The 26,492-nt window shown below is 48.3% G+C and overlaps 1 protein-coding gene across 1 annotated transcript in view; it reads left to right on the top strand.

Annotated features, from left to right (window-relative positions):
• The first annotated feature begins 3,447 nt into the window (after positions 1 to 3,447).
• Positions 3,448 to 26,492, top strand: part of HSD17B12 (hydroxysteroid 17-beta dehydrogenase 12) — a 90,548-nt gene continuing 67,503 nt past the window's right edge. The window contains 3 exon segments of the mRNA XM_054199645.1: positions 3,448 to 3,549; positions 3,552 to 3,705; positions 3,708 to 3,881. Of these exon segments, the coding sequence (XP_054055620.1) occupies positions 3,448 to 3,549; positions 3,552 to 3,705; positions 3,708 to 3,881 (430 nt within the window).

Here is a 26,492-nt window from a genome sequence, read left to right as displayed (position 1 = left end):
CTTTCTGACAATTTACAATTGCACTATGATCCCAACAGGGCGTGATGCTCGAACCTCCCTCTGGTTCCCTGTGTTCTTTTCTCTTACTGTAACAACGTTGTTTCTTTCCAACACGCACGCAGATTAAAGTAGAATTGCAAATTAAGGAAAGGCTGGTATGGAACAACAGGAAAATTAAATTTCCCAACAATTTTGCACTTCCTTGTAATCCAAGTACTGCCTTTGGCGGGTGTTACATAGGATACACGCTTGGTGAGGCCTTTGCGAATTTTCCTTCTGTAAAGACTGCAGGATTTCACCCTAGCAAGTCACACTATTCTAAAAATAGTGGCCAGTAAGCAATAGATGGGCTCTTTTGGAGGAGGAGGAAAAAACCAAAACAAAACAGGAAGAAAACTTGGTGAGAGCTTATCTTTTGCAGTGTCACCTTTCACAACTGAGTGACTAACAAACGAAAGAAAAAAGAGGTGAGGTAAATCACCTTGAGGGTGGTTGCCTCCGGTTGTGGGGTAGAATGAAATCCAGTGACATGCTCCCGCCCATTAGATCTGGTACAACTGCTGTGTGATAAAGACTAATTTCTAAAAATCAACTGTAAACCTGTAGGTCAGCCAATAAGACAGTGACTTGACAATTTTTTTCATTGCAAAGCATATGGTAGTTTCATGCCTTTAATCTGCATCACTGCAGACAGTGTATTGTTGAATCCAATGAAGTGTAAATCCCACTATGAGTTTAATTGCTTTCCACAAGTAGATTATGAACAGAAACCTTTTATTTCTTATTTTCTATCTTTGAATGAAAAGCTAGCATGCGTGTATGTATATTTAGTAACAGTAAATGTAACAAACATTTATTTTTATTAAACTAATAAAACAGATAAACCTATCAAAGCATGTTTTCATTTAATTTCTTTGGTCTTGTTTCCCTTAATATAAATCAAAGATCATTAAGTGCAATCTTGTGTATCTCAGGACACACAGTTCATTGCATCAGGTGGTTGATGTCGTTACAAAAGTGTCTTGTTTCTAAGGAAGAGCTTTGAGGTTGCGATAGTCTTTGTAGCTGCGTCCACATGGCAGCATCGTTGGGACCTCAGGGTGCAACACTGAGGGTGCTACTTACCTGTTGTATTTAGGGTAGCACCTCATACAAGATCTTTCCAAGCTCTGAAAAATGTAATCCCTGCATTGAGGAGCTCATGTCCTGTGGACAAGCAGGCAAAGGTTAAGGAATATGGAATGGGACAAGGAGAGAAAAGTTGTAGACAGCTAGAAAATCCATCCAGTTGACAGTAAGTGGTCTGCGGGAGTGGGATCTGTAAAAGGAAGGTGGATCTGAAGCGTGGTGGGGCTTGGCAGATGACCTCCTGGAGGCTGCATCCAGCATCAACGTGGCATGTGGAAAGTAACACAAAGGAGTGGATGGGGAGAACCGGCAAGTGGCTGCAACCCAGGAGCAGCGCTTTAGCAGGGGCAAGGAGGGCGTGGAAAGCCTGGAGGTTCCAGAAAACTGGATGGTGGCAAAGCTACATGTAGCAACCTATGAACACGAGTGTCACCAGCCTGAGTGGCTGTGGGAGCAGTTGGAGAGCCAGCCAGTGAGTGAGGGAGGGAAAGAGCAACGTAACAAAATCAGTGGACAAGGAAGATTGTGACTGTACTGGGTTCAGCTGGGATTGTTGGTGGGTATCTGGGAAAGGCGGAGTAGGCTGCCCTGGGTGTCAGAGCAGCACGGAAAGAGGGTGAAGGCTGAAGCAGAGTGGTGCTTTGGAGATCTTGGAGATCTTCAGCAGTAGCGGCTGGATTTGGGTATGACCTGTTTTCCAAGGCAAGGGAGAAAGAAAAGGCAATGCATAAAACTACCCTCTGTGCTACTTGTCGTTAACAACTCAGGTGGATGTGGATCTCTGAAAAAACCTCATCTAGAGAAGATTTCTTGCTGCTCGTAATGAGGTCATGGTCAAATAAATCATATAAAAGCCTTGCTTTCTAGAAAAAGATTTTAACACTGAGAGTTGCAAAAGTCTGCCTTTAAAAACAGCGGTCTCCTCCACCTCCACCACTGCCGGACTTCTCTGGCGTTTTGGTTGACCCACACATTGCACCAAGGCTGGTGTTTACAAGAAGGAGGGAGAAACCCTGGGCCTGGACGTGGGGTAGGGGTGGCATGGCCCTAGCAGCTGGCTGGAGGTAGGGCAGAAGGCAGCAGAGCTTTGTGCTCTTCTCTCTCTCCACTATTCCGGAGTGTTATGGTTGGAGAAACCCACAACAGTTTACTGTCGTTTAGACAATTATTCTCTCACTCGATGACCCCTCCCCCCAGGAAGGGGAATTGGGGAAAAAACAAGGAAACCCAAGGGCTGAAATATAAACAGATTTAATAGAATAAGACTAGATAATTAACATTAAGAAACACTAAGAAACTAATGTTGATACCAATATAAAATACACAAGGATTATACTCGGGCAGTTCTATCAGCAGGAAGCTGCGCAGTCCCAGCCGTGGACAGCAAATGTCGGACACCGCGAGGGCTACGGCTTCGGGAAGAATGGGTAGGACCCCACTCAGAGGTCCGGCACTGAGGCAAGTTGTCAGGATCACAGCCATCATGGACGAGAGAGCGAACTTCGCAGCAAATTTCCTAATTTGTATTGAATGTGACGTTCATGGTATGAGATAACCCCGTTGGCCAGTTTGAGTCAAGTGCCTGGGTCTTGCCTTCACACCTGGCTAACTCGAAAACACCGACCTTGAAACCCGCACGCTATAGCTGGCTATAAAGTAAATACTTTCACATACTCGGACACTAGAGTCTTCTGAATGTGCCATTTTCCCAAGCATTAGAAGAGAAGTTAGTCCCGTGTCACTCAAACCAGGTCACAGAGGTGGCTGCTACACCCGAGGCTCCCAGCCCATCCGCCGCGGGGCTGCGGGAGCGCGGCCGCGTCCAACCGGCCGGTGTCGGGCGCCGGGGGAGAGCCAGCCCAGGGTGGTCACCCCCGGGGACATCTCAGGAGGCCTCCGCCGCCCCGGGGGGGCAGAGGGAGTCGGTCGGACGGGCGGGCGCCGCCGGCCCCGCGGTACGTGTGGTGCACCGACGGCCGGGCTGCGGCGTTCCCCGGGACGGGCTGCCCCCCGGGGACGGGCTACCCCCGGTGCTCCCCACTCTGCCCGCGGGGCCACTGCTCCCCCTGCCCTGCCCCGTCCCGTCCCGTGTCGCCCCCCAGCCCCCACCGTAGCGATGTCAGCGCGGGGGCGGGGGGGGGGGGGGAACCGAGGGCCATATTCGGGTACGAGGCGGAGCCTGAGCATTTTATGAATGGGCTCATATGACGTCAGCGGGGGCGGGAAGAAAGGCCCCGTCTCCCACCAATCCCGCGAGACTCCAGGGCGGTGGGGCCAATCGGAGCGCGGCCGCCGGTTGATGGACACCCCCGCCGACCAATGGCGGTGGGCGAGCAATGCCGACCACGTGGGGCGCAGGCCGCAAGTAGTACGGGGGCGTGTGGCCGCTCGCTCCCTGCCCCCCTCCCTTCCGGCGTGGAGGGGCCGCGCGGCCCCGGGGCGGGCGGGGCCGGCCGCGTTGCCGGGTTACCGGGTGGTTGAGCGGTCCCTCAGCCAATGGCGGCGGGGCGGGGGCGGGCGCCGTGACGGCTGCGGGCCGGCGGTGGCCGGGAGGGCTCAGTTCGGCCGCCGCCGCCTCCGCAGCATGGTGGCTGCCGCCGCGCTGCCGGCCGCCGGCCTCCTCTACTGGGTGGGCGCGCTGAGCGTCCTCTCCGCCGCGGCGCTGGCCTCATACCGCCTGCTGGCCGGCCTCCGCGTCTGGGTGCTGGGCAGTGGCGCTGCCGCCGTGGGGCCGGCGCTGGGCGCCTGGGCAGGTGAGTGCGCGTCCCGGCCGGCCGCACTGCCCCCAATGCGGGTCTTGCACCCCCGGTGGGTGCGCGGCTGCGGGGGGGGGAACGGGGTGCCCCCCTCACGGCGGGGAGCGGGGGAGCCGGGGGCGGCACCCCGCGGCCAGGCTGGCGGCAGCCGTGTCCCCGAGCGGACCGGCCGGCTGAGGGGCCGGCGGGTGCCGGCGCTGGGCCGGGCGCGCCCCCGCGGCGGCGGGATGTAGGCCGCCCGCGAAAGTTGCGTGGGCCGAGAGGGCGCCGGTCAGAGCCGTGCGTCGGGAGTTGGGCCGGGGGCGGGAGCGGCCGCTTTGAACTTGGGCTGGGACCGCCCGGGGTCGGTGTCCCCCAGCGAGGGGGGCGCGGCGGGGAGCGGTGGCCGGCGCTCCCGGGGAGCGGTGCCGGCGCCGTCGGCCGCTGCGCTCCCGCCCCCTCCGTGCCGGCGCTGGCGGGCGGCCCCGCGCGCGCCGGTCTCGCACCTCATCGCTGACGTCACGCCGGCCCCGTCCCCGCCGCCCCCGGAGCAGCGGGCCCGTCCCTCCGCCGGGGGAGGGGGGGTGTGAGCTGGGAGGGAAGAGCCGCGGGGCTGCGGCTGCGGCGGTACCGAGCCGCCCCGAGCCTGGCGGCGGAGCGGTGCCGTCCCAGCCTGGCTGCCGACAGCCGCTCCGGGGCGCGGGGGCCGCAGGGCGAGCGGACGGGCTCGCTGGCAGAGCCGCTGTGTGTAAGTCCTGCCCCCCCCGCTGCCTCCTTCCCGCAGACCGGCCCCTCAGGGCCCTTCAGGAGGGGGCGTCCCTCGTGAAAGGGGTGGCGGTGGCCAGGAGTGGGTGGCCACGGGTTTTAAGTGGCGTCCCAGAAGCGCTGTGGAAGTACAGGGAGGATATGGCTGGGGGATCGTCACGGCTACGTGGTGCTAACTTTTCTCAGTTCTGCCATTCCTAGTCATAAAATCGTAGAATTGCCTAGGTTGGAAGGGACTTTTCGGATCATCGAGTCCAACCATCAACCTAACTCTTGACAAAAAAAACAAAACGGGCTGGGGAAAGACCATTTCTTCTGCCTTAGTCTGGCACAGTGGCTTTTAAGTAATGATGAGGAATTAGACAGGGCTTCTGTGCCAGTGCAGCGCATCAGGCCAAGAGAACTTTCAAATCCATTCCTGACAAAGTTAGTGGGAAGGGAAAGTCCTGTGTGTGGTTGGGACTTGATAAGGTGGGCCATAAAAATAACTGCAAACTGTTAAGAACCATGAGTTTGAGATGAGGCAATAGTTTAAAAGGCTGCAGAAGGTACTTCCTTCCCTGGGGGGGAGCAGGAGGGCATCGGGTGCTTAGACTCTGCAGCTGCTTCTGGGTGGGAGACCTGTAGGTACAGCAGCCCCACAAGAAGCTGGTGAGTTGCAGGGCCCATGAGTGTGGTTCCTCATAACCTCTGCAAGAGCCAACGCAGAACTCATGTGTGAAGACACAGTTGGGTAGTTAAATGTCTGTTTGTGTGAGGTGTCAGTAAACCAGCAATGCTGCTGGCAGCGTACGTAATCCCAGAGCGTGGCATGTGTCCTGCAGCAGTGCTTTGGACAAATTCTAGCATTACATACAAATGATTAAGGCCCATGTCTTCCTCCCAGCTAGGGAAATGGTATGCCTGTTAAAGATACGGTTGGCACAGGAGACCCAAAGCCTCTTTGACTTTCTAATGTTGGTTTTGAATATATTACTACATTATCAGCTGCCTGCTGACCTGAGGTGCATCACAGAAGTCTTGGTGGCCGCCTTAGCTTGTTCTGCATTGTTTCAAATATGGAGGTTTGCAGTGCTTGAGCCAAATGCCAGCTGGAACCATGAACTGTAGACAACAGATCGTTCCTCAGTCACATCCTCGAACATGCCGTGAACAGAAAACTGCGATGAGAATGTCCTCTGCCACTGTTTTGTACAAGTGCAGGCAGCAGCAGGCCATTGTATGTGGCCAATGACTGCTCACAAAAATTTTTCTTTCTCTTTGCCTTGATCTTCAAGGCATGGAGGAAGAGGAGTGTGGCAGTAGAGCTCAATTCCCTGTATTTATTACTCCCGCTCTGAAGCGAGAGCACTGCTGCAACGTCAAGGAGGATGGAGAAAGAGGATGTTGGTGCCTGCTAACTCAGACCTGAGCTGTCACCGTAGAAAGGCATGTGGCCACCATCAGCTAGCTGTTGTACGTCCTCTGCGTGCTACTGATGCAGGCACGATGCTGCTTTCCTGGGGTGGCTGCCGTAGTCTCCAGCTGAAACGAGGAGAGGTTTCCTCAGTCTGAATAAGTGCTGGGGTGGTTTGCCCTGAAGTGCATTGTGGCACCTGCGATAGGCTGGGGAGGCTCTCTGTTTTCTCTCCTCTTGGAAAGGAGGATGGAGGCACAGCTGCGGATATATTGGGTCACCTTGAGAATTAGTGAATTACCAAGTCATACTGTGGGAAGAAGTGCATCTCCTCTTCTCCTGGTCTTTTAAAAAACAATGGGTTTGATGCTAATTAGCCGCTGTGATTACTGTGACAATGCATTCTTCCTACTGCACAACTAGAAAGCAGCTTCACAAAACCCAGAAAGCCCTTACAAGCCCTTTTGTAAGGGCTCCTTACTGCCCTTTAACTCTTCTGCACGTCTGAAATTGAGTTGCAAATTCAGTTGCAAATTCTGTCTTTGTTTTCTTAGTGGGTTTTTGGTTGCATATATGCAGTTGCTCTGGCTGCTCTAATTTGCTGGTATTTAGAAGGAGGGGATGTGAGGAGGAAGAACTATGTGAACCGATAATGTCCTCTGAGAACATTAGGTTTGTACTACTTTAAATAGCACAAAAAGTTAGTTTTTCTATGGTCACGCTATGTGGGAAGGTCTGTATTGCAGGTGTTCTCTTTTTCTCTCCTCATAACTCACATCTGGCTTGGTTTTGGCTACTGTGCAGTGGTGGGAGTTGGGTGGGTGTTGTCTCAATGTGGGATTTCTGGGTGCATCTTGGGAGAGAATACAGTGAAAATTCCTGGGTCAACTGCTCTGTACCTTTAGCGTGCCTCATAAATTGGTAACAGAAGAGAAGAATAACAGCTCCCTTGCTTGGAAAACAGTTTAGCTAAATAAACCCCAGACTCGACAGGAGCAGAGTGCCAAGGAGTCATTCTGAAATCACCAAGAATGCTGCAAAGATGTGGCTGTTCCCCTGCCTTCCTCTAGACAAGCAGATCTATTGGCAGCGCTGGTAGTTGTGATCCATAATGGTATTTCCTTAGGTTGGATGAGAGTGTCCCATTGATGGCGGTGGCAGGCAGCCACCTCGCTTCTCTGCCATTGACAGTTGAGTGTATTCTGGAGTGCAGAGTGTCTGGAGCAGGGAACAGTCTGCTGCTGCATATCTCCCGCTTGGAGAGATGCCGTATCTCCTATTTTAGGAAGCCACCTCTTTTTCTGGAAAAGAAGAAATCTTTTTTCTGCCCCTTCCCTTCAGTAACTTGGTGAAATGAAGTCAAAATCCAATGGTAATTCAGACTGGGAGGTACCTCAGGAGGCCAACCTCCTGCTCAGAGCAGGGTCAGCTGTGAGATCAGACCAGTTTGGTGTATGCAAATAATCAATGTTGTATATTCAAAATACACTGGCATTACAAAATGGAGAGATCTGATGCTCTAAAACTTCTAACGTCTTGGTCATGTTGGATACTTAAACTTTTCTTTCCTTTTTTCATGGCTCAAAATTGCAAATACTTTAATAAGAATTTTTTTTTCCCAATTTGCTGTAACTGAAGTGATGTGTTAACTGGAAACAAGTTTATTTTGACTGTGTAATTGGCCATATGACACTCAAAGAAAAGTCCTGTTTTCTTTCAAACCTCTCAGTGGTTTAGAAAAGCGTCCACTTCTTCCCCCAGTGCCTTTGATGCAAGTGTGGTTGAATAATCGCCCATTTAGAGATTACAAAATGTTTGATAGTGATGATGCTTTCTCATGTGGTGAATACAGCTGTACAGTTGTATTGGGGCCAACAAATGTTTGCGAAGATGAGCTTGCCTTAATTAAGCTTCTTGGAGTTTATTCACTAACATGCAAAAATAGCTAAATGTGGGCAATTTGCTCTAGATTTCTTAAAAAAAGAATCTGTAAGAGGTCATTAATCAGGATGCTGCTCTCAACTGCCTCTAACTTTCTGTAATTTTGATTTAGACAAAAACTCCTTATTCAGTCTTAAACCGTTCTTTTCTTCATCAGCAGCAAAGCTGGGTGAAAGCTCTCTGCCTGCTCTTGTTGGCTTCTTTGGCTTATGGGCTACATTTGGCTGTGCAAAGTCCAGCATCTAAAAATAGCGATTTGTAGATCAAGGCCACTAAGGGAGGCATGAAAAATACATGTAACTGGGTACACGAGCAGTGGAGTAGATACTTATTTGTGTCTTTAGGGTCAGGTCTTTTAAAAACTAAGAATATGTGGGGTGATTCCCAAACTCTTATTGACTGGGAAGTTGGGGTAATAACAAGCTCTAAATCAGCTCTTAACAATAATCTTATTAGATTAATAAGATGTGACGCTTTTATGAAGAGAAAGAAGTGACAAGCTGGATTTTGTGCTTGTAAACAGTTTGAGTTGGATTCCATCTATAAGATTATGCTTCCTGTTGTCCCTGGAAACAGCGTCTTATAAAGCAACCCTGATCTTTATGAAGTTCTTGGGACAACCGTGATGAAATAAGTCGAATGATAAATGATTTTAATGACAATTTAAGAACTCCGTACAAAGGACATTCACTTTAGTGCTGACCAGGCGGTAACTTGTTGATAACTTGGAGCGGCTTTCATAAGCAATGTCATTTTTCAGGCTCCTTAGCATCAAGTGAAATAGTTGTTACTTGAAGGCTTTCTTGTTTTCTGCAAATAAGTTTCAATCCCTGTTGCACAAATGAGTGCAATCTTGCTTTGCAGGTGTTTGGCAATGTGCAATGATAGCTGATGGGCCACGTCACAAATCACTGTTGCAGATTAAAAGAGCCAACCTTGTGCAATGTGTGCTGAGGGGATAGAAATGAAGGGAACTTCAACCTCTCCTAGCACTGCTCTCTGTGGGATGTGAGAGGAGAGAGGCTCTGTGCAACTCCCCCTTTTCCCTGCACCTGAGTGCTTGGCTAGTGTGTGCAGAGCTTTGCGGAGAGCTCTCGGTTATCTCTCATTCTTTAACAGAATCACTTATTCAGGGGTTTAGCATCTTCAGCGCTTCGGATCTGTGGTGAGGGTTTTCTGGCCTTGTTCTCAATTCTGGGTGCTACGCAAACGCTTCTACCCGTGTATGAAACAACGCATGGCACTCGTCAACCCAAAAAGTAATGTTAGGAGCATGTGAAAATATGCCAGCTTGCTTGTAACTCTTGATCATGACAGCTCAAGTCAAACTCGCAGCCTGTACTTGGAGCATGTATTGTTTTCATGTATGGTGTTTGCAAAGTGCTTCTGAAGGTTACCGCACTGAAATGCGGCTCTGGGAACAATCTGGTGCAAGTGTCCTAATCCTGTCTGACCTTCCCAGAAGTGCTGTGCTCCAGTGTGTGTGGCTCTTTCTTTTCCAATTTACCATGTAATGTTTCCAGTATCCATCCTAAATTTTCTCTGGTAAAAAAAAATTAGCTGTCTTTCTTTAATCGTCAGTCCTACTTGTAGCTTTTAATTTGGAAGGCTTCTGTCAGTGTCTCCCTCCAGCCTGCTTTTTCTCAGCCTAAGCAAGCGCTGCTCTTCCAGAGCAGCTCAGGAGAGGTGGGATCTCTGACCCTGTTGCTGTAGGCTCAGCACTCCCACTATGTGGTACTTCAGTGGGCTCCAACCCCTTTGAGGCCTTGCAGCTCTTGGTGAGTCAGGGAGGGTCTCTAGTATTTTTTACGTAGCCCACTGTTACTAACATACCCTAAAATCAGTTTTGCTTCCTGGACAATATAAAGGAGTGAAAGTTTGCAGATGGCACCAAGTTGGGCGGGAGTGTTGATCTGCTCGAGGGCAGGAAGGCTCTGCAGAGGGATCTGGACAGGCTGGATCGATGGACCGAGGCCAATGGTATGAGGTTCAACAAGGCCAAGTGCCAGGTCCTGCACTTGGGTCACAACAACCCCATGCAGTGCTACAGGCTTGGGGAAGAGTGGCTGGAGAGCTGCCTGGGGGAAAAGCACCTGGGGGTGTTGGTCAACAGCCGGCTGAATATGAGCCAGCAGCATGCCCAGGTGGGCAAGGCGGCCAACAGCATCCTGGGCTGTATCAGGAACAGTGTGGTGAATAGGACTAGGGAAGTGATCATCTCCCTGTACTTGTCACTGGTGAGGCCCCACCTTGAGTACTGTGTCCAGTTTTGGGCCCCTCACTACAAGAAAGACATCAAGATTCTGGAGCGGGTCCAGAGAAGGGCAATGAAGCTGGTGAGGGGTCTGGAGAACAAGTCTTATGAGGAGCGGCTGAGGGAGCTGGGGTTGTTTAGCCTGGAGAAAAGGAGGCTGAGGCTGAGGATAAGCAAACACCTTATTGCTCTCTACAACTACCTGAAAGGAGGCTGTAGAGAGGTGTGGGTTTGTCTCTTCTCCCAAGTAACAAGTGATAGGACAAGAGGAAATGGCCTCAGGTTGCACCAGGGGAGGTTTAGACTGGGTATTAGGAAAAATTTTTACACTGAAAGGGTTATCAAGCATTGGAACAGGCTGCCCAGGGAAGTGGTGGAGTCACCGTCCCTGGCGGTATTTAAAAGACAGGTAGACATAGTGCTTAGAGATGTGGTTTAGTGATGGTTTTTGTCAGAGTTAGGTTGATGGTTGGACTAGATGATCTGAAAGGTCCCTTCCGACGTAGGCAACTCTATGATTCTATGCTCTACTGTGTTTTCCACAGTTTTGCTGTCTTTCTGCTTCTTGATTGCTTCTTTTGGGTGTTTTCCTTTGCACGTGATGTTACTGACTGTTTAAAATGTCTGCTTAGTGGGATTGCTCAACCCTTGTTGCATTAAGTGCTCCTTCTTGCGTGTTCTGGTCAGCAGAGGAGAGGGAGAGCGAATGCTTAGAGCCCAGAAGTCCAGAGTCCCACCTCCAGTTCTGCTGTGTCCCTGCTGATGGTCTTCAGCACTTCACTTCTGGCTTGTGTCGGCACCTCTTGAGACTAAATGCGTACGTGCAGGCACCACCAACCTCAGCATCAATGAGGCTCATGATCTCCAGCTCTAGAGTGTAGTTCAGTGTGAACGCTTCCGGTCTCCTGTTTTTTTTGAGAGATGCTTTTCATTTTTCAAGTGAAATTCTGGGTGGAAGTGTTCAGTAACACAGAGCTAACGTCGCTGGGGAACTTGAATTGGAATATGGACAGGCTTTGCCATGTTTAAGTGCAGGAACAGACATGCATGTGAAGCAGAGTTATAAATGCTGTTGTATGGTCTCTCCACCTGCGGGGGGGGGGGGGGGGAGCTAATGGTGAGTGGAGGACAGATGCTGTTTGCATGAAGGTGAAAGGAATACCCATCTCTGATAAACAGCCTGAGAGGGAAATGCTTGAAAATTTATTAGCCAGGGGGATGAATAGTTGTGTTATTTTAAGCTAGCTCATTCTTTCTGCCTTCTGTCTATTTTAAAGTAGGAATACTTGGAATGGGAACTGGTTACTTAAAACTAAGGAATTCATGCAAGGAAGTCATCTAGAGTAGTATCTTCCTCTGCTTTCTTTATGTTGCTTTTTTGGCCAGTGTACTTCTTTCCTTTTTGGGAAGGTTACCTGTGCAGTGCCCAGCTGAAAGCAAGGAGAGGAGTGTAGCAGTGAGGAGCACAGAGGTGTCTCCAGCAAAGAAGTCCAACTGGAACTGTGCCGGGTGTTGGAGCCAGTTGGGGAAACACATTCCTGTGTAAGGAACAAGTGGTCTATCAGGAGGTGCCTAGGGTGTCATGGCAGAGCTGAGAGTGGGGTTTGGGGAAAACTGCAGTTGTTTACCACCTGTGAATTATTTTTTGGTAGGTGGGTGAAACACGCTGTTCTTGATTTTAGGAATATTTTCATTCCTAATCCATAGGGTTGGGATGACCATCTCTGCTACAGAAGGGATGATAGTAAGAAAATATTTTTCCTAATTATTCTAACAGAAATGCCAAAAGTGATTCTTTAGGTTTGTATATGAACACAAATGTGGGATAAACAGCGTAGCTAGCGGGTAAAGCATCTCATGTTGGGCTTGCATGGTATAATTGCTTGCCTAATTAGATTTAGAGTTGCTGCTTGTAACTTCAGATGACTTCTGTTGCTCACTTGTTGGTAGGCTTTAGGAAACCTAGGTTCCTCAAGTAAAGCAAAACGCTTTGCGGATTGAGTACGTTAGTATCAGAAAATGCTAGAATTACGGCTATTGAGCTTCCTTCCCTTGTAGTACCTTTAATTGTGCAAAAGGATTCTACCTTAAATCTGCTATTTTTGACTCCTGATTATTTAACCTTAATGTAGTATGTTTTTCCAAATCTGTGCAACTTCCCAGATTCCTGGAGTTGAACTCTAGAGCAGTACACCATCGCCCACTGGGTGAGTCATTAGCAGAGCTGAAATCCCGATCCACAATATAAGCTTCTTCAGCTAACACTGGAAAGGAGCTATATGCAAAATTTCTTACTGAGCTTTTAGTTTACTCCCCTGTCCTCAGCAACAGATGGTGACACTTAAAGTCCTGGGGTTTGGTTGTAGGTTTTGAAAGAAACCTCTCGTGAAGCAGTTCTTAAAACTGGAGATGAGATGTCCAGAAGCTGAGCCTCTGGGAAAACGGTGCCTGTCCCTTTATTTCTTGTATTTCTTTATGTCACCCTCCCGGCTTCTTTCTGTCCTGAGGGTTCTCTTGTATTTCTCTCATGACTCAGTTGCTGTCCTGAAGAGGGTGGGAGACAGCTGTGTGGCTCAGTTTGAGGCATGGTGTGTGTATGTGTAGTACTTACTGTCTAGTTGACTGTACAGGATTTGGGTTTGGTTACTTGGGTGGGTTTTTTTTCTACCTCCTTCCTATTTTCTCCTGGTAAGTAATCGTGAGCCGTGGTGTCCTAGGAGGAGGGTGCGTTATATCAGTTGTGCCAGAATCCGAGGGACGGCTGCACTTGCCCTTCTTGAGGAGCTCTATACTTGGTGTACAGGGAAGAGCAGGGGTGAGGAACTCAGCTCTGGGGGTATTAATCACAAAGATTTTCCAGAGGATTTTCAGGTACATTAGAAGACTACCATTGAAGCAGAAAGGGAGAAAAGCTGTAATGAAAGAAAGGGAATGGGAGGTGTGGGATAAGCTCAATGGGGCAAAGGTTTTTGTTGTTGAGGGGAAGAAACTGTTGTGTGGAGACTAAAGAGTCTGTTCTCCTTCCAAAGCCTCTAGTCCCTACTTTTAGATGCAGAGGTTTGCGGACATGTGCAAGGGTGTGTGTAGGTATGGAAAGCAGAAGGAAGAGAACTATCTACAGCGTGACTGCTGCTACCCAACCAACCAATGCTGGCTTATGCTTGCATCACTGCTGTTCTCCATACTAAGCTTCACCACTGGATCCTTGTTTCAACAAGTCCCAGTTTCACGTTCCTCATCTGTGTCCAACCACTCTATTCCTCCAAAACCCTTACCTTGTATCTCTTCTGAAGCCTCTGGTTGGTCTGCTTCCTTCCTTAGGATTCTTATCCTGCCAGCAAAGGCATTTGATCTGTAAACTCATTAGTCACTAGTAGTTTTCACAATTTTTTTTTTTCTCGAGGAGGTGTATATGCCCAGTATTCCTGGTGTCTGAGTGCCATCTGCCACAGGAGCTTTCCATCTCGAGTGCAGCTGAGTAGAGGTGATTCAGCACAGCTCATGAGTCAGACCTCTAACAGGAGGGAGAAGGATAGGGCAGTAAAGGATCATAGCACTGATCGAAGAAGCTGCTACCCTGTCAGTAGTTGCACAAGGGATTAGAGTTAGGGTTTCTTGGTGTTTTTTCCTGCCCTCGGATGTCCTGCATGTCCAACCCAGTGTTTATCCAGCGTGGCAGAAAGGGATATGTGCTCTGAGCAACTTCCAGTTACCTGTCCTAATACAAACTCTTTACCTCAGTCTCTTTGCTCTGCTAGTCCCAATTCTGTCTTCAGATCTATGTCAAAAATTCTGGTGTTCCACAGCTTTGTATTGGTTCCTAGATTCTGATGTAAGATCCTCCATTTGCTGGACTGGTTCTTCACCTTTGCTATTTTTTGCCAATTCTAGTCAGGGTCTGGGTGTTCGCTGCAACCTGCAGGGCCTTGTTCATGCTTCCTTTGCGCGGGAGTCAGTTTATAAATGTGAGATATCATCGGTCACAGAACTGAGCGGGTGGTTTTACATCATGGCTTTCTCATCTAACTGTTTGGTATGGGGAGAGAAGAAGGTAGTTGGAGAACTCTTCTGCTTTTTTTCTTCACGGTGCTGGTGTTTGTCTTATTCTGCAGTGATCTAATTAAGGAGTCTGCCCTGCAGAAAATTAGTCACTTTTGGCTATTTATGCTCCCTAGACTGCTTTGCTGTGGGTCAAATGCGTTCCAGTGCTGGCGCGACAGAAGGGAAATTCGGTAGTATCATGAAGCTGTACGTTGAGGATACAGTTAAGCCCAGTGGTCAGCTTGAGTTGCTCCAAGACCAGGCTGCTGCCAAAATAATTGCTCCTGCTCTCGTCGCTGGCTGTGAACTCTCGCTGCTTCCCTTCTGTCGCCTCTAGTCAATGTGTGGTGGTGGTGTGAGTGAGGTCTGCTCACTGGTGTGGCTGACAACTAACTCTGCAAGAAAGACCAGCTGCGGGGCTAGCTGGATCAGCTTGCTGATTTGCCTGAAAAGCAGTTGGTGAACAGATGCTGGGGAAGCAGGTAGGAATGGATGACTGGGTGACATCCTGCAGCTACGCTGGCGTAAACTGAGCCTAAAACTGCAGGAAGAGCCTGTTGTCACTACTGTTGCTTGGCCCCATCTTGATGGGCTATTCCAAAGTTGTCTTTTGCTCGGTTCCGTGTAGGTGAAGGTGGATGGCATGTACACGGTCCTCTTGTGGGTATGTTGAGAGGCTTGTTTGAGTTGCAGAGCACATCTTTTGAGATCTAAAGACTAGGATAATGGTTTTGCATTGATTTGCTAGTTATGGAATTAATGTTAAGAAAACTTTAAGCTACTCCTTACACAGTAGTTTTAGTACTACATTCTTTCTGTGGGGACTTATTCTTAGGGACAGAGCAGTTATATTGGGCTATATTTAAAACTTTAATTCTGGGAACTGAAATCTTGATGTTTTGCAGTGTTTGAAAATGTGAGGGGGGTGGGAAATCTGTTCATCTGGAAGTCATTTTTGACAAAACTTCCTTGGCTTACAGAGAAAGAGGTGGATTTTCAAGCTGCCAGCTATGCAGAATTGTGGTAGGATCTCATCCCAGCTGGATTCCTCACTTCTATGCTGTCGCTGGTTGTGGTTAAAATCAAAGTATAGAAGTTCCGATATGAAACACTGCCTTGCCAACATATGAAAAGAATGCATTTGTTCAGACAAATGTTAGTGTGACGTACCAGCATAGACTAGCTTGTTTCAGTCACCGTTAGTAAGCTTTGGATTGAAACCATGTCTCCTGTAAACTAACCCAGAATTGGTGTCTTTGCAGCTTTGCTTTCTTCCCCCCCCTAACTTACTTTCAGCACAAAGTCTGTATGAGTAGAGGAAGTAGATCTGAGTAAGAATATACTTTATAAGTGCATATTGTTTTAAAATAGTCTTCTGTATAAGTTGGTTCATATTTTCATTTTTAAAGCTGTACTTACGTGAGGGAATTAGTAGTATGGTATGCAAGGGATGCTGATCATAACTTTTAATGCTCAGTCCTGTCCTGCACATATTCTTACTAGCAGTGGATTTTCTGCAGTCTGAAGTTTTTCCCTTGCTCTGAAATCTTGGAGTGGTAATGTGGATGTGTTTTTTCCTTAAGGTCTCAGTAACTGATGCAAGCTACTTCCCCAATGGCCATTTTTAGTGTGAATGATGTTCCTAAAGTCAGTAGTGGATTAGTTTGCAGCTGGGGTGGGCTGCCCTGCCTTTAACAGTGACCTGACTGTGCTGTGTCCCACTTGGCCCGCATTCAGAGTGCTGATGTCTGTGCGCGTATCCTGTTGCTTTTGGGACAGCAGTATTTTGGCGAGGTGGCACTGTCTGTCTGACCATGCTGTAGGAAAGGTTTGTGAGACCCAAAGGAGAGCAGCAGAAAGCAGAATTGCTGGAACAGTTTCCTCTGGCAGTGGGGGAGCCTTGTGCTGTTTTGAGGGGATCTCCTGAGAAGGATAATAAAGCTGTTTTGCCAGGCTAGTTCTGGCCAGTGGACCAGGTACCAAGATCAGTCTGTGGTGAGGTGGTAAGAGCAACCTCCTTTGCTCTTCCGACTGCCTGACTTCTAAAGGAGAGTTTTTGCCTGGACCAGAAAGAGAAGTCCAATAGCTGGCCCCCAGTCCCACTCAGAGAGGAGTGAGGGGAGTGCTGCTGGAAACCTTTTCTGTTTGTTCCTCTAGTGGAAGCTGTGAAACTTTCTAAATCAAAAAGTCTTTGAGAAGTTGGGATAGGAGAGCTGCAAGGATGGGGTGTCAAAAAGGGGGAGAGCAGCAAATGAAAACGAAGGGATGGGGCAGGAGGCTGATAAAGTCAAACAGGGAGCCAAAGGGGTGCAACCTGTTGTGGGTGCTGCTTTCCAGAGCATCCAGGCAGTTGGTGGATGCTGGTCTCCCTTTGTAGCATTACATCTCTGGACAAAGGGTGTTGCTGGAAATTCCTCTAAGCTTTCTTTTTTTTTTTCCGAGCCATGGCTGGTCAGCTTGCTTGGGACAAGTTGAAGAGTCCTGTCACCACTTACTTGAGTGGAGGACTTCCTAAATGGAATGTACATTGGGGATATTGCAGTGAAGACCTTGCAAGGAGGTTGTGGTGGAGCTTGATGATGGGAGGTGTGTGCTGCATTCTTGGTGCAAGTATCCATAGAAGTCTCCAACCTTGCCAGGAAGGGGATATGTGGTGAGGACGTGGTGAATAGTGCTGTGTCTGCGTTCCCTGGTGCAGCCAGGGCTCAGTGTGACCTGAAATTGATGTGGTGTGAGAGCTGGTCGGGGGTGCATGCCCTGTTGCCATGGCTATGACGGGCAGCGTGGTGGGGCTTTTGGCATCAAGTCAGGGGTGAAGGCTCTGCTGGAGCCTCTGTGAGAGGCAACTGGGGAGACTCATGGCGCAGGGTGGGGAGATGCAGGAGACACTCTCAGTTGTGTTGCTGCAGCTGAGCATGGTGTGGGCTGGGCTGTGAAGAAAGTGCTGGTACCCCTCAGCTGGTCCTGCTGGAAGCCAGGCTTTCTGGAAGTGCCAGACGCTGGCCTGGAGCGGGGCTCCAGTGCCTCTGGAATGGCGCAATTTTAATGCCAGAGTGTTGATCACGTTGTCTGCCGTGACATGGACGTACTGGGATGAATGTCTAAGGGTGAAGGGTGCCCCTCGCACCTGTTGGCTGAACCCTGGGCCTCGTGTGGGACTTTCACCCTGAACTCCTGCTTCCCGCTGGCTGCCCCTTTCCCTGCGGAGCGGCAACCGACGGGCGCGCCAGCTTCCCGGCGGCCGCCGCCGCGGGACGACGCGGTGCCCCACGGGCTGGGGAAGGGGCATCACGCGTGGGCGCGGAGAAATGGCCGCACGGCGGGACCGGGGGCTCGCTCCGTCCTTCTGTCTGTCCGTCCGTCCGTCCGTCCCGCCGCGGCGCCGCAGCGCCCCCTGCCGGCCCCGTCTGGCGGCCTCGGCGGGCAGGGGAGGGCGCCGGGTGTTCGGCTCTCTCGGTCGGAGCCGGTGCCGCCGCCCCGCTCGGCTGGAGCCGGCCTCGCTCCCCGCTGGCTCCGGTGGGTGGCGGGGGAAGCCCGCCCCGCTCCCGGGGGACCCGCTCCCCGCGGGTGAAGGCCGCTCCCGCTCCCGCGAAGGGTTAACGCCGCCTCACCTCAGCCGCCCCGGCCGCGCCGGGAGAGGGGGGGGGGAAGAGGAGGAGGAGGGAGTGCCGTCACTGCGGCGGCTCCCGCGCCCGTTACCTAACCGGTGACATAACGCGCTCCCTCCGTTCCGCTTACGAAACGCCCGGGGCCAGCGCTGGGGCAGGGTCGCAGACCCCGCGGGGAGGTGGCGGGGTCCTTTTGAGCCCGGCCACGGTGCGACCGTCCCCGTCTCCCCCCCCCGCCTTCTCCCCGGATTCCCGTCATTCCCGGGGTGCGGGATGCCCCCCGCCCCCGCGGGGCTGCGAGCCGCCCGGCCCGTGGGGCGGGGGGCGGCGTTGTTCTCCTCCCGAAGTTTCATTAACAGTTTGCGGGGAGCCGCGCGGGTTGTGAATGGAGGGCGCCCGCCGCTATGAATGGGAAGGGGCGCCATTCATCCATCCGCGGGGCTCTGCAGCCCTGGGACTCCTCAGCCCGGGCCGTGCCTGGGATGTGACCGGGCCGGTTTGGAGCGGGGGAGGTTGGGGGGGTCCGCAGCCGCCTCGCGTGACAGGGACACTGGCTGGTCCACGTGCCGCGGGGAGCGGGGGGAAGAAGGGGGGGTCCGGAGGCCGGCGAACGCAGCCTGCGCCAGCCCATGCGGTGCCCAGGGGCGCTTCCTCTGCCTCCCTGCTCTGCCAGGGAGAAGAAAGTGCATCGAATCAATTGCAGCTGAAACATTTAAGGAGGCTTGATGGGAGCCTCGTTTCCATAGGAAAAGCTAGGGAGTTTTCCACCGGGGAAAATACTGCAAGTTTTCAAGGGCTCGCAGTGAAATCCAGAAGGCATCAGTGGCTGTTTCTTTATTTAGAAGTGGGAAGGGAAAGGCAGTGTTGCCTGAGCTTTTCCTTCAATCTTTAACGCAAACACCCATTGCAAAACAGTGCCGATACAAATAAAACAGCCAAGGATTTCTAAATCGCTTGAACATAAGAGTCCCCCTAATGCTTGATGGTAATTTATTGAGGGCATTTCTCATGGGACAACTGTAACCTTCCAAATTGATTAACTTGGGCGTGTTAACATCATTCATTCCCACCCCCCCCAATGGATAGAAATACTCAATTAAAGCAAATGTAATTAAGAGCGTGGGATGGAAGGGACCTCTGTGGAACAATAATTACCAAATATCCTCATTTTAGCTAAAGCTATATATATTTTTAGGGCCAAAAAATACAGAATACTTTTCAGATTTGATCTCTTTCTAGCACTGCATCGTTGTCTTTCAGCTCTAAGCGACCCCCTTTTTATGAATGGTAGGTTTTGCTCAATTGAAGAGACTGGTCTGTTCTCTGTTCCTTCTTAAAGTCTGTGGGCTAGAGGGTGCTGCTGAGCACTTGAGTAATCTTCCTGACAATGCGGAGAAGAAAGACTTTTTCGAAAGGTGTGGTTTGAGCTTGTTTAAGCTTCTGTTGGGGAGCTGCAGTGCACAAAAGCAAGATAATCAGATGACTTCTAATTTAAACAAAGTTGTGCTTGTGTATTAGTTTCTAGTACATAGGCTAGAATATAAAATGCAGACTAGTATTGCAGAATACCTCAGGGTAGTTGTAGGCAGGGTATCTTTTGAAGATAAGTTTGACAGTTTTTCAGCAATTTTAGACTTTGGTTTCTTTTTTTTTGTATGAACCATCTATTTGAATAGATTGCTCCTTATCATAATTAGGTAACTTCCAAAGACTCTAGAAATTTAAATTCTTCTTATGCCACTTCCCTACCTTTTTAAGAGTTGCCTTTATAACATCTCAGCAGCTGAATAAAGAACCGGCAGCTACGTCAGCTTTGCATCTTTTTAACAGCACATTATCTACTCAATATATTCCTAAAGCCATCTTCGTCTCTGACAACGCATGAGAAGCTATTTCCACTATGACTGATAGGGCTCCGCTTTTAACAGAAATAACGGTCTTATTTAAAGTGAGAGGTTATAAAAGGTTTAGAGCCATTCCTAGCATAGCATAAACATGCTCACCAGCTTCTGGTGGATCTTGGAGTGCATGCAATCATGCTTGAACCTGCGAGAGGGGACACCCTGAGGGGTGTTTTCTTCTCTCCCCAGAAGTGCTACTTTAGCAGTGTTGGTTCAAGCAAGATTGCACAGATAGTTCATTTCAAACTAGCGAGGGGGAAGGGAGGAAGAGTCACATTTGATGTTGTTTTGTGTCCTGGGTAGCAACAGGCAGCTTAAACAGTCTAGCCCACCTTTTTTTGTACTTGGGAAATGAAGATTTAGCTGACCTGTAATTTTGGATCTTTCTATTCGGTGGGAATAGAAGCATAACCTTTATTAGAAGATAGAATAATATCAAGATACAATATAAAAAAACAGGTAACGTATGCTGCTTTAAGAAGCCATCTAGGCTAATTAGTGTTCTGAACTCTTCAATTTTATTACCTAATTTAAGTGCTGGGGACTTTCACCTGTAGTGGTCACGTTAGTTTCAGTCCACTTTTATCCTAGACAAGCTGCACACAGAAGTAATAAGGATATGATGGACTGACCTGCTCACTTAAAGTTGTGAATGTCCTGCAGTCCCGTAGTCCTGCAGCCTCATGTGAGGAGCGGTGGGCTGGGTGAATGGGAGCCACTCTCCCAGGCTTTCATGACACGGGTTAATGTTTCTCACCTCTATGTCTAGCACGACACATCTTAGATTGCTGCTGTGCTCTTTCTTCATCTCGGTAAAACCACCGGGAGCTGGCTATGGGAACTGGCCTGGTCTCCTGGCTTGTCATCGCTCCTGTGGCACAGGAGCAAAGCAGACATACGTTTGCACTCTTGCTTCCTGCTGCATGTATATTAAAGGACTTGCTTTCCGCAGTTATCATCCTTTTGTCACCTTCACAAGGCCTTGTAAAATTTCCTGTGTGACGCTCCCCACACTGCTGTTTTGGGGCTTCAGGTATGGAAGTCTCTGTGCTTCAACTTCCCGACTTTGGAGCAGGTTACGTGGTTTGGGCATGAGTCTCGTTGCCACTTCAGCTGTTCTGCAGGATCCTTATTTTCGTACCTCTGTGTCCCTAGAGCAAATGCTAACTTCTCAGTGTACAGCTTGTTTTAATGTTGCTTCTAGCCAAAATGAATAAAATATCATTGGGTGTCTTCCTGCCTCAATTTCTGTTCTACTTCTGAGCAGTCAGGATCTCCAAGAGAGTTTAATTCCCTGTTCTGTATAAAGCTTCTGAATGAAATCTCTCCAAGTCTTGCTGCTTTGCAGCTGGATTCCTTTTTCCCCAGATAGGCTGCAGATGTTACAAATTCTACCTGCGTTGGCTTCCCCATGCTTGTGTTGGAGGGGGAGGAAGTAAATACATCGTGTGGGTGGTGGGGAGGCAAAACCGGACTGCTCCAAACAAGAAGTAAAGAGTTGTCAAGCTTTTCTATTTCTGTTTTTTCTTGTGTGGTACGTGACGTGATGAGAACTCATGAAGAGGGGAAGATCTTGGAAATATCTTAAAGCAGAGCAAATGCTTTTGCTGTGCTCAGGTCTGTCTTTACACCTGCTCTCTCCTGATCTGTTATGCACTGTAGGAGCTGAGGTGTAAAACTTAAAACAAATGTTAATGCTGCTAATGCTAACTGCAGGCTGTGCAAACTGGCCTGTCAAGTAAGATGCGAATTGACTCATGTTCAAGTTTGGTTTTGTTTTATGTCTGCTTAAAAAAAAAAAAAAATCTAAGCCTGGAACATAATCAGGATGTTAACATAAATAGATCATGAGGGCAAAGGTTTGGAAATACAAAAACAACAAAACCTAAGCTGAATGTGAGTTGTTATACATCCATGATACACGCAGGGGAATTCCTCCTGAGCCCTAAATGTTGGCCATAACTGATAAATGGATGGTCTGAAATAGTATGTAAGGGCTGCTATATATACCCTGCATGTGTTAAGCGAAGGAATCGAACTCTGCACGGCAGCAGAGTGGGCTCATGGATTTATTAATATATTGTGTCCATGACCACACATTCAAAACAGTAAGTGTATTTATTTATTTTTTTTTTAATGGCCCTTGCATGCCTTCCTCTCCCGTAGGCCCCTGGAGATCAGAAGTCAAACAAAAGTAGTTTCTTTGGTAGTTCTAACTTCAGGAATACCTCGGTTATTTTTGGGGAGGGGGCAGGTGGAATTTGAATTTATAAGGGGTCAGTGGAAAACTGAACAGTAAGCTTGAATCGGTTACATGGAGGTCCACGTGGCTATTGCAAAACATAAAGGGTCCACAGATCCAAAGGGCTGAAAAATCTCTATTCTGTTTTAAAAAGGGTTTTAAAAATCCCCTAGCATCTCCACAACTCTTCTCGCTTTTAGAGTTTTTAGCTGTTGAAACAGTCACATAGCAGAAATGTGTCTTAACAGTTGTCAGTTACACACAAGAATTTTTTAAAAGATCTCCAAGAATGGAAATAGCTTTGGGAAGGATTAGATGTTGTATTAGCTTTGTGGGTTTTTCAGTCTTCACAGAAAACCCAGCTGCTTCATATTTCAACAGAAAATCTAGAGGTCAGAAAATCCCTGTACGGTGTTGTGTAACTTTCTTGTTATATACAGTGCAGGGCGGGTGTATTTGCTGATGGGTGTATATATGCACTTTTTTCTCTTCATGTGTAAAATCTTACTCTTTCTTGGAAGATACAACTTTAAAGAGGGTGACATGTGTGGGTAATGTGCTGGTGCAGAGAATGGGAAGGTGACAATGCAGGGTTATTAGATATCTTGTAACATGTTTTAATATGGCTTGGGCTTTTAAAGGAAAGGTTCTGGGAGAGCCCTTGCAGCTATTGCATCACTTGCCAAAAATAGCATCTTTACTGCATAAGGCAGCCTGTCTGCAGTGTGGATAGGCTTGAGAAGTTACTGCTTCTTGTGAATGATGTTCAGTCATTTTTGCTTCTCGGTTAAGCAGGTTTTTAGTCTAAATTTTGAGGCAGATTGAAGTAAAAGCTTTTATTTTCTGTCTCTGGGGGTGGGGTGAGCTTGAAAATAGCAGTGTCCAGTTCTGTCTGCAGCATGATTCTAAAAATACATTTTTAAGCTTACTGAAATTGTGATTTAAAGACACTGATAAATATATTCTTATATTGTAATTGTCTGGGGAACAAAAAAATTTTTGTGCAGCACGAGGTAGTCTGCTGTTTTCATCAATCACGTAAAACTTAGGAGTGTTTTTTTTTAAATTGCAATTATATGCTTCAAGCAAAGTATAATTCTAATCTAAATTCTTAGTAAAAACAAACCACCACAGAACCCAAATCCCCTCCCTTGAAAACAGAAGATATGTTCAACAGAGGTTTTTTTTTCCCCTTCTCTTGTTCTGAAATCTTAGTCAAGATGTACCAGCAAGGGAGTGTGTTTGTATTCCAGTGGTGTTGCTGAACCAGACAGGTCTGCAGCACAGCATTTTATTTTTAGACTCTAGGTTGCCATTTTTATCCTGTAAAAAATATTCATCAGCGTCTGGGTGACAGGCCATCAGTTTTTATAAATGTGTCAGACCACGTTTTTTCCACCCCTCTCTCTCTCCTTCTCCTTTTATGTCCTGCTGTATACCTTTATTTTTTGGGGGAAAGGGAGAGGGGGAAATGAGGGTGCGGATTTTAATTCATGCATTAGATTTTTTTTTTTTTCAATTCACGGATCTTTAACGTCACACGGTTCATTCATCTTCTGTGCTCTGCTGCTTACGCAGCTTTGCTTATTTTCTGCAATGGGTGAACTGTTGTGGTGCCTGGAGCCGAAGGCACGGGAAGGGGCCACACAGGTCTGCTGGGGGGCTCATTGCCTCTGCTGGCCCCCAAAATGCCCTGATGTGGCACTGCTAGTGAGAAATAGTTTCATGTATGGTTTCAGGGTACGTGTCAGGTATAAAATTATTTCCCAGAGAAGCTATTGAAGATCTCTTTTCCAATAAATTTATATAGGTCATCTGACTTCTAAAAATAGAAGCGGGGAGATCCCTTCTGGCCTGGGATACTGGGAAGTGGCTAGTGCATGGCAGCAGGGGCTCCAAGCAGAGCAGTTTTAGGGTGGTGAGGCAGTAACTCTCACTAAGCATGAATCTATAGCACAAATTTCTCTTCATGTCAGGAGTGCCACATGTTACAGTTGCTTTCTAGGGTGCCCGACTTCTGTACCTCTATAGTGCAGCTGCCCTCCGTATGTGTGGAAAGCCTGAGGCTTGCATAAAGAGTTGCTCTTTGAGTCTTTGGAGAGCCGTCTAGGTTGGCAGGGGACTTGGCGTCGAAGGCTGTCACCAGAGCAATTGGTACTGCTGCCGGCCCCTTCCTTGTTCCCCTGAACCCAAACATGGGGATCTCGCTGTAGCAGCGATAGGAGCTTGCTTTTGAGTGACTCTTAGCTGCTTTTGCTGGTGTTGAGGAAGAGATGTTGCTTGGGAGAGGTGGCCACCAGGAGCAGCTTGCTGCTGGAGCTGCCTGAGCTCACGGCCTGAGGGGGACCTGCCTAGGAGGGTGGTGGGTCCTGTAACGGTCTAGCTGTGTATGTAGGTTTTACCCGAATGATGGGAGAAGTAGCATCTCAAATGCTAAGAGAGGACTGAGAGAAACAAGTGAAAATGGTGCAAATACTCTTATCAGTCGTTGAAGGTCTGAGTCAACTCTGTCCTGATTAGTTTTGATTTATTTAGAATTTCAAAAATTTCTGAAGTCTTGGGAGTGCTACTGCCTAAGATGGCTTGTTGGGGCAGGGTCACACTTAAGTGTTATAAGTAATCGTAGGTATTCACAAATGTAAGAGCAATAAAATGATTAGGGTGGTTGGTTACTGATACTTTTTGGGTTGGAAGTAGAGATTCAGTACGCTTACACCGTATATACACACATGTTAAGTCTTCTTTAAGCGGGGGGGGGAAATGGATTGGATTCTGATCTTATTTGGAGAGGCATTGTAGATTGAGACCTTCCTAACAAGGGTCCTCAGGTACAATAGTGCACCTTTTGTGTATGGGAATGTAATACACTGAGCATGTGGTGTGACTTAACTAGTAACCTCCTGAAGTGTGTATAATTAAAAAGTAGCTTATTGAAGATACACTTTAGCAGTCGTATTTTTGCTGTAGGCGATGATGTAACACTGTGCCTTTCTCAGAGTTAAAACTTGTTTTTCCTTCTACCCAGATAGGTAGCTGTCCTGATTTGTAACATTCCTTCCTAAAAATGGAACGTTTTCATTCTTGCATATTGGGGTGTTTAAACCCTAGGAAAGTGGCCCTGTGGAAAAAAGTACAGTGGTAGGTGGTATTCCAGAAGAAATTAAGTAACCCATGTATTTCAGTTTTTTGATCTGTTTTGACTACGATGAGTTCGAAACGATGTAGTAAATGAGAGGTTAAGGATGGAGGCTGGACCCGAAATGGTTTACTGTTGTGAAGGGTAATGATATCCAGGTTGGATAAACGTTGCAGGAGAAAGCAGGTAAGGCAGAAGCGTGCTGCATGAAGACTGCAAGAAGTGAGCACAGGCCTGGCTTGGCTGGTCTGAGTCAGAGGGAAAAGGCTTGTCCACATGGGAGGACAAGGTGCAACGGTGGCCAAGTTCGTCTGGGCAGACCTAGGTTAGCTAGTAAGGCTTGTTCTGTCCAAAAATATGCTGAGGAGTGCAGTGTGGGTATGTGGTTCCAAAACAGACAGCCTGTGCCTAGCTGGGGTATTGGTACCAGTTTGGCAGCAGGTAGGGCGAACCCAGCCTGGCTCCCGCCTGGGACTATGTTGGTTATCCGCTTTCCATCCCAGGGGCTGTGCTGCAAGGAGGTTGGTTGCTTAGGTGCAGTGCTGGGTGAATGCGTGAGTCCGAAGCATTCCTCAGCTCTCCAGGAGGCAGAAAGGCTCCATATGGAGGTACCCAGTGATTCTGTGCGAGATGACTTGGGTGTGGATGGGCTCATGAGCTGAAAGCCGGCAGGTTGTGATATGTGAGAATACACCTGTGAGAATGTCTGCAGCTCCCTTTCTTCAGAGACCACCTACCTTTTTTTTCCACAGAGAATGTTTTATCTTAGACAGTGGTCTTTGTTGCAGACTTAGATCCTGCAAATGTTTATTATCTTTGGCACAAGGCAGGGTGCTGATGAAGGTGGTGAAGAAATGTCTGAGTAGTTGTGCAGCTTGGGGTTCATTGGAGTTGGAAGTTAAGCAGAAAGATCAGTTTCTACAGAGTCACTTTTCGTAGTCTTTCTGTGCTTCTTAGTTTGTCTATTTTGGGTGTATTGTTGGCACACTGAAGTTCTACTCTGTAACTTGCATTCAAGATTAAGATTTTAATTCTGGAGGTAGGGAAGTAGCATGATTTTTCTATTAGATGGAACATATTTAGATCATTTTGGTATTTTAAATGTACTTATTTTTTTTAATTCATTTGCCGTCTGCAAGCCTGTAGTCCAAAGAGATTCTGATAGAGGCGCTCCTCAAAGGGTTGTCTGAATGTCTAATCTTATAAATTTTGTTATATCTGTTAGATTTACCTGTTTAATAAATATATAAAGTAACTTGAAAGTCCACAGCTTCAATTTAAAGGACAGAGAGAAAGTTAAGCAACATGATCAGTGTCATTGCTTACCATGATCAGAAGATGGTGG

Source organism: Rissa tridactyla, chromosome 4 (assembly GCF_028500815.1).
Source record: "Rissa tridactyla isolate bRisTri1 chromosome 4, bRisTri1.patW.cur.20221130, whole genome shotgun sequence".
Classification (NCBI taxonomy): Eukaryota; Metazoa; Chordata; class Aves; order Charadriiformes; family Laridae; genus Rissa; species Rissa tridactyla.
This window is presented reverse-complemented; position numbering and strand designations above follow the sequence as displayed.